Source organism: Morus notabilis, unplaced genomic scaffold (genome assembly GCF_000414095.1).
Source record: "Morus notabilis unplaced genomic scaffold, ASM41409v2 Scaffold337, whole genome shotgun sequence".
Taxonomy (NCBI): domain Eukaryota; kingdom Viridiplantae; phylum Streptophyta; class Magnoliopsida; order Rosales; family Moraceae; genus Morus; species Morus notabilis.
The window spans coordinates 924,862-932,380 of record NW_010359286.1 but is presented as its reverse complement, the minus strand read 5'-3'; the positions used below and the strand labels follow the sequence as shown (position 1 = coordinate 932,380).

The 7,519-nt window shown below is 34.4% G+C and overlaps 1 protein-coding gene across 1 annotated transcript; it reads left to right on the top strand.

Annotated features, from left to right (window-relative positions):
• The first annotated feature begins 2,798 nt into the window (after positions 1–2,798).
• Positions 2,799–4,061, top strand: LOC21406541 (suppressor protein SRP40). Its single transcript, XM_010094106.2, has one exon. The coding sequence runs from the start codon at positions 2,799–2,801 to the stop codon at positions 4,059–4,061; it is 1,263 nt and encodes a 420-aa protein (XP_010092408.2).
• The last annotated feature ends 3,458 nt before the right edge of the window (positions 4,062–7,519 follow it).

Sequence of the window (7,519 nt, the reverse complement as noted above, 5' to 3'; positions counted from 1 at the left end):
CGCGAAAAGGATGGTAATGAATAAAGGAGAAGTTACCTGTTGATGGTGGAGAACTGGTCACAGACTAAAGGAGAAATCTATGAATTAATTGGGAAAGGGGGGAAAAAAAAAAGAATACACGCAACCGATTGGCTTATTTATAATTGCCTATGAATTTGAATAATTAGATAAAGTTAATAAATTATTACTTAACACAAAATAAAACGTCAGTTTGATTCTCTCCAAATAAACCTTCTTTTTCTAAATTAATAAAACCAAAGCAACTAAAATAAAAATAAGTATTTATAGTACATGTGCCCCCTCAATTTCTTATGGTTTGAAACATTCATCCTAATTGGATTTTTTGTTTTTTGGAATTTTAGTCCTTCAATTTGTAAAGTAGTAGCGATTAATTGAATTGCTAAAAGATGTTCAATTGGATGGATAACAACACGTTCGAACTGAATTTCTTATCGTTCGACATTTTACCCCCAAAAATTTATTATAATTATTTTTTGTATTTGTAATTTAGTCCGTTGGAAGCCATTAATGAACACACATCTCTGATTTGTTATTGGCAAAACACCTCAAATATGCTCCTGAACATATGATGGACACCTCCAATTGCCTTCGGTTTGCAGGTGATAAGTTACCCTTTGATGGAGCTTCAATTTGGAAGAGAATTAAAAACAAGTAAAAAAACAAAATAAAGTTATTATGACTAGGTTGATCGACGCTCCATAACTATATTAGAAAGCATGGTTAGTGCGATCGGTATTTTGAGTAAATCGTGGACAGCCCTAATGGTGTTGCTCATGAAGAGGATCAATTTAAGAACTACGATAAAGATGAAACCAAAGCTACTGGTGGTTTAAGGTCACAAAAAAATTGATGAATTACGAGATCTAATTGTTGAAGTTTGATGAGAACTTAATTCTTCTTTTAATTGCATTGTTGATGCAGCATGAAGATTACGATATCTATAGTTCTTTAATTTTAAATGTTAGGAATATCTTTATATTCTTTTATTTAAATTCTTAGGATTATATCTTTATTTCGATTAGGATTCTTAGTAGTTACTGCAATACAGCCTATATATATATATACACACATATATATATATTTATAGATCTCCATTATCATTTCAAAGGTAATGAATCTCTTAATTAATTATTTACCTTTTTAAGGATATGGTGTTAGTTAATGATAATATGAATGCATTCAATAAACATTTATCCAGGGCATGTGTCACAATAAATTAAGACTTTGATCAGGATTGAATGTTTATTCTTTACAATAATAATATTCTTTATAACCGTGTAGAAATACGTACATATGATCAAAGGGGCAAAAGAAAATGAAAGGAGAAAAATAGAGTATGTGAATTCCCATCAATATTTGCTTATATATTCTCTCTTTAAGATTTGACAAAAAAAACAAAAAAAAAAAGGGTTATAGAATAGATGACTTGAACGAATAGTAATGAAAATAAGATATTAAGTTTGAATTTAATAGCAAAAAAAAAAGATAATAAATTTGAATTTAGAAATAATATCAAAGAATATGTTATGCACTGTTTGTATTTTTGAAAAACGGAAAAAAAATTTAAAAAACTAATTGAATTGACAAATTGTTCATGAAGATCAGATTCAGATACGCGGTACATAGAATATAACCAATCAATATACAATATTTTCTCCTTTCTAATAGTTATATTTTTTTCGTAATTTTCCTCTAACTCATAAGTGTACATTTTTTTTCGCTTCTTCTTCTTCTTCTTTTTCTTTTTTCAAGGAAAACAACACAAAGACGAACAAAAATAAATAAATAAGTTGGATTTGTGATGTTTACTAAGAAAGAGGAAGTTAGAGATTCTGAAAGAAGTGAATAAAGAGAGCGGTCAATTTTCAATATTGATGAGTGATAATTATCAACTCCTAATATGAGCTTTTTATCCACGGGTACTCTAATAAGGCGAATATTGGAATTAATTATTATTTATTATTATTATTATTATTTTTTTCTGGAAGGCTGGTATTGGGATTTATTAAATGGAGACAGAGGCATATCATAGGGGTGTTTATAGTATCTCAAGTCCCGAAGCATACCTAAATAAGAGCTTTTTATTTCCTCGTTCTATCTTATTATTTTTCCCTAAATGAGAAAGGGAGAAAACAGCTTTTTTAATTTTTTTAAACTTTTATTTTAGAAAAGAAAGCTCATTACCACTTGTTTCTCTTTCTACCGGAAAACCAAAAGCCTTTAAAAAAAAAAAAAAAAAAAGAAAGCCAACTCTTTTTCTGGGTAGCTTAATTAAGGGATTTAGATCCTGATCGTTCAATCCTAATATGATCTAATTTTCTAATCTGTCTCACCCTTATAACTAATTTGACATATATATCTTTCAAAAAACCAAAAAAAAAAAAACTGCTTTTGATCTCTAACCTCATTAGTTTCCCTATTCCTTACTTTCCTTCTTCCTCTTCTAGATTTTAGCAACTCTCCCTATTTATATTTCCAAAGATAATTTCCTTTTCTTCTTTATTTATTTAATTTTAAGTTTTAAGTTTTTTTTTATAAAAAAAAACCCTAAAAAACCGTAACATATATGTAAAGCTACATTCACGCTTCCTAACTTAAACAAAACAAAGAAAAAATCTCGTCTAGTCGGTTCCGTCTCTTCCCCTTGTTTTTTTTTTTTTTTTTTTTTTTTTTCGCTTCTTCTTTTTTGTGAGAAACTAAGCTGTGATCTTAATAATGTAGGAGAGAAAGAAGCTGCAACTAAATTAAACAAGGGACGGCTTTGCTTGATGCTGAAGATGAATCCGAAACCAGACCCCACCACTACTGATCATGACATGATCGACGGCCATGGTCAAAACATGATGATCAATAAGTTTAAGCCAGCTGATCATGTACAAGTTGAAGATCATGATCAAGATGAAGAATTACTGCCTTTTGTCTGCCCGGTTTGTAATAAGCGTTACAAGTCTGGAAAAGCCCTAGGCGGCCACAAGAGAATGCACAATCTCCCACCCAAAAACAACAACAAAAGAAAAGCAATTATTCATGACGATGAGGAGGAAGATGAAGAAGGAAAAGAGGAAGAAGATGTTCCGATTTGCCTGCTCTGCGAGAAGATTTTTCCGTCAATGAAGTCGCTTTTCGGTCACATGAGATCTCACCCTGATAGGGGTTGGAGAGGAATTCAACCTCCTCCTTCTGCAGTCTCTGAAGATCATCGTATGATTGGTGACGATGATGATGATTTTTTGGAAGAAACCCCAGAAAAAAGGCGGCCCGTACTAATGTCATCTTCTAATTCCCCTAAAACTCCTACTCCTCCCAAGCTTAATTGGTCCAGCGGCACCGCGAAGAGAGTCAACGGCAGCAGTACTACCAGCGGCTCCTCCTCCTCCTCCTCCTCCTCAGGCGCCTCGAATTTCAAGTACCATGCCCCGTGGAAATTGGACAACGCCATGAAGGAAGCTGCCATCAATCTCATGTTGCTTACTCATCTCAAACCTCGCTCTGAATCACTCTCCGTTCTTGATCGGATCAATAAGAGCGAAGGAGAAGTGAAAGAAGAAGGGGAAGAAGAAGAAGAAGAGAAGCCGGGGGATAAGGAGGAGTACTACGACCTGAGGAGGATAAAGAAGAAGCACTTGAAGAGCAAGAAAAGAGTAAAGAAGATGAAGTTAGCTGACCTAGATGAAGAAGAAGAAAAAGAAGGACAAGTGATTACTAATACTAGTAGTAATAACAGGGCAAAATTACCTGCAAGTAGTAGTATTCATCAATATGTATGCAGTGTTTGCGAGAGGTCCTTCCCAAGTTACCAAGCTCTAGGAGGTCACAGGTCAAGCCACAACAAGAAGCACATCAAGATCAATAATAAGCACGTGTCTAATTCTGATGCTGATGGTGATGATTCGTCGCGGTCCGCGGAAGCAATGGATGACAAAGGTGATGTAATTGAAGATGATCCTGCTCCTTCTGAAAAGGATGATAGTAAGATTTTTAATGACTTTGATCTCAATGAGATTCCCCATTCGGAGGATGGAACAAGTAATTGCAAGTAGCTCCTCTTTTTTGTTGATCTTTTAGCAGTACTAGTGGGAAATTAAAGAGTTTCTTTGTTTTTGTGTTCGCTTTTTATATGATGAATCTAAAACAAACACCATCCAAAAGCTCTTTTGGGCTATGAAGATTGATATATCTCTTTTGTTTCATTTAGTATAAAGTAGTGAGCTTTTCTTTCATAATCCTTCATTCTTCAATTTATGATCATCTTTAATATTGTTCCTTCCGCCATATATGTCTTCATGGGATCTTCTATATACATTGTGAACTTTTAAGTGTTAAGATTCGATCTGATTTTTCCAAGTAGGTACAGCAATTGATTATCTTATAATAATATATCGAGAATTTGAGAGACTAGTAACAACACATATAACAGCAAGATGTATGTCGTTCAGGGTAGAAAAAAAAAGTGACAATAGATTACTTTTCCTTAACATGGAAGAATCAGCTATATTCTTCTTTATTTCATATAATATACTTTAAACAAAAGAGGATTTGATAGAGATATAGGGATATCGGGCCACCCCACTTAAATAGATTAATCTTTTTAAGATGGAAACTTAATACCTTATAAAGTGAAATTCTTTTTCCTCACTTTTATTCTCATCTCTCCTCAAATTTTAATATGGTATCAGAGTCATTAGTCAAACGAATTAGGTCGATCCATCAACATACAAGATTAGTGACTCCTAACAGAGCATGTAAAATACCCAAGTCTCACTTCGTCTACATAAACATACATAAACATAACCACAACCATATAAGGATATTGAGTCACTCTACTTAAACATGTTAACTTTTTTAAGATGGAAGACTAAAAACATATAAAATGCAATTATTCTCCCTCACTTTTCTTCTCATCTCTCATCAAACTTTAATAAGAGAAAGATAATTTCTTTATTCCTCAGAACAACTTTTGTTTTAGAGGACGTATGGAATCCTGCTCCACATTATAGTATTTTCACCAGAAAAAACTTAATTGTGAGATCATGATCTGTCTAATTGAAGATTCTTGGTGTAGAGATGATAGGATTGTGTGGCAATGTTATTATTTTCTGAGGCTTATTCACACTTTTGAATATATATATATATATATATATGTATGTATGTATGTATATGTATATGTATATATATTTGAGGTAAGAGGTTATAACTCTCCAAGTAATAGTGTCTATCACCAGGTGTGAACATTATGACGGGTTGAACAATGTAGATTTTTAAAAACGAAATCATTGATGTAGAACAAGTTTGTGACCTCATAGGTATGAGCTCACTTTGATAATTGTAAAGAAATCATTGATGTAGAAATCATTGTTTTAGCTCACTTTGCTGAGGCTAGGATTTACCACCCCATATATGTTATCTTACCTCTCTAGTTCAATTCAGTTTTTTCTTCTTATTATCATATATATCTTTTTTTATGCAAAGCCCTTGCCTCATCCAGTTTTGTTCCTTCGCCATTTTTCCTAATTTCTGAACTTCTTCAAGAGGACAGAAATGGTTCAATCATTTGTTCTCAAATTAAAATGACTAGTAAATGTCGCCTGAAAAATAAAAAAAAAACCTTACGACGAAAAGAATCTTGAGCTTGCACTTTATCTAAATAATAATTCGGAAATTAAAGCAATAACCTAGTTTGTAGCTTTCCTTTTAATAATTCAAAGAATAAGGGTAGTGCGATAAGAAACAAGTCTTTTATATTTTTTGAAGATTCATAATTTCATTCCCTATAACTAAACCATTCTTTCACACGTGCCAGGATCAAGTTGAGTATGTTTTTAAGCACATTAATAACAATTTCTTTCTAATTCTCATCACTCAGAAACTGATTATTACCGGCTTTTAAATTAATACTCGAGACTATTAGTTACAATAACAGCTGTTATAGCAGCAAAACTAATCAACTAAATAACTAACTATTCATTACGGGACTTGCAGCCTATAAAACTGGGACACGTGTACTAGTCCTAACTAAGTGAAGTTTCTTCCCTAACAAGAGGAACAAAAATAAATAAATAAGCTGGAGATTCTGAAAGAAGAAAGAGCAGCTCATGGCTTCTTCTTCTTCTTCTTCTTCTCGTAATAATACAATGGAGGCAGAGAAAGAGGGTGCAAAGGATAGTAAGAATGGAGTCAATCCTAAACCAGATCAAGACCATGATGATCAACAACATGTTGATCATGATGGTGATCAAGTACACATGATGAACAAGCCCGATGATTCTCAAGTTCAAGATCAAGATCAAGATCATCACATGAAGATGGAGGATGAAGATGATTCTTCCGAAGCCAGCACTCCAAAAAGGCGACGGGTACTAATGCCGTCTTCTTCCGATTCCCCTAAAACTCATCCTGCTAATTGGTCCACAACCGCAACATTAGCTCATACGCTTACTCAAGACCCTCGAACATCGGTTTTGGTGGGATTGGGAGTGGGATGGATTACAGCATGAAGCAAGGTGTCATTGATCTCATGTCCCTCGCTAATCACAAGCCTCGCTCGGAATTAGTATCCATTCTTGATCTGATAAGAGAGGAGAAAGAAAAGGCAAAAAAACAAGAAGAAGAAGAAGAAGAGAACAATAACAAGAAGAGCATAAGGTCAATAGCTCCTTGTCTAATTCGGATGCTGGCAAGGATGATGATGATGGTGAGGAGTCATCATCGCGATCCGCAGATGATGAACAGCAGCAACGGATGACAAAGGTGGCGAAAAGTGTGATCATGGTAAGAACGAGTTTCGTTCGGAGGATTGAAGATTGAAGAACGAACTAATTGCAAGTGATGTGGTAATTAAGTAGGGTTATTAATGTTCTTAATTTACTAGTGGTAGTACGTAGTAGTTACAGTACTATTTTTCAGTTCTTAATTTTGATGTTAATTCTAGGAATGATCTTTTGGCTTGAACATTCTAATGGAGACGTACTTCATGTTAGCTTTCATTAGGGTTTTTTTTTTTTTTTTTGGGGTATTCTGGTGTTGATTTTCTTCATGCAAATCAGCATGATATTGATAGGTCTAGAAACAAACATCATGAAAAAGGCTCCATTTCTTGATTCATGATTTTGTATAATAAAGTAATGAAGTTTCCTTTCATCATCTATAATTCTTCAATTCGTGGTTCCTTCTGGTATATTAATATTTTTTCATGGAATCACTACATATGCGCGTGTCTCTCTCTCTCTCTCTCTCTCTCTCTCTCTCTCTCTCTCTCTATATATATATATATATCTTAAAAGAGGTGGTTCACCTCCATGGCATTCCCACTTCCGTTGTCTCAGAGAGGGACAAGGTTTTCGTATGCAATGGTGGCGGAGATCAAGATCAACATTACACGCGCCGGAACATCCCATCAGGCTCCGGCGTGTACCCGTACCCCTGCGCGGGCGGTTGGTATCCGTACCCTACCCGAGGCGGCGGGTACCCTTCCCCTCCATACGCCGGTGGAGCTGCCGCT

Bases quoted from the DNA above. Each gene is read 5' to 3' on its own strand.
- LOC21406541 (XM_010094106.2), top strand. From the start codon at position 2,799: ATGAATCCGAAACCAGACCCCACCACTACTGATCATGACATGATCGAC.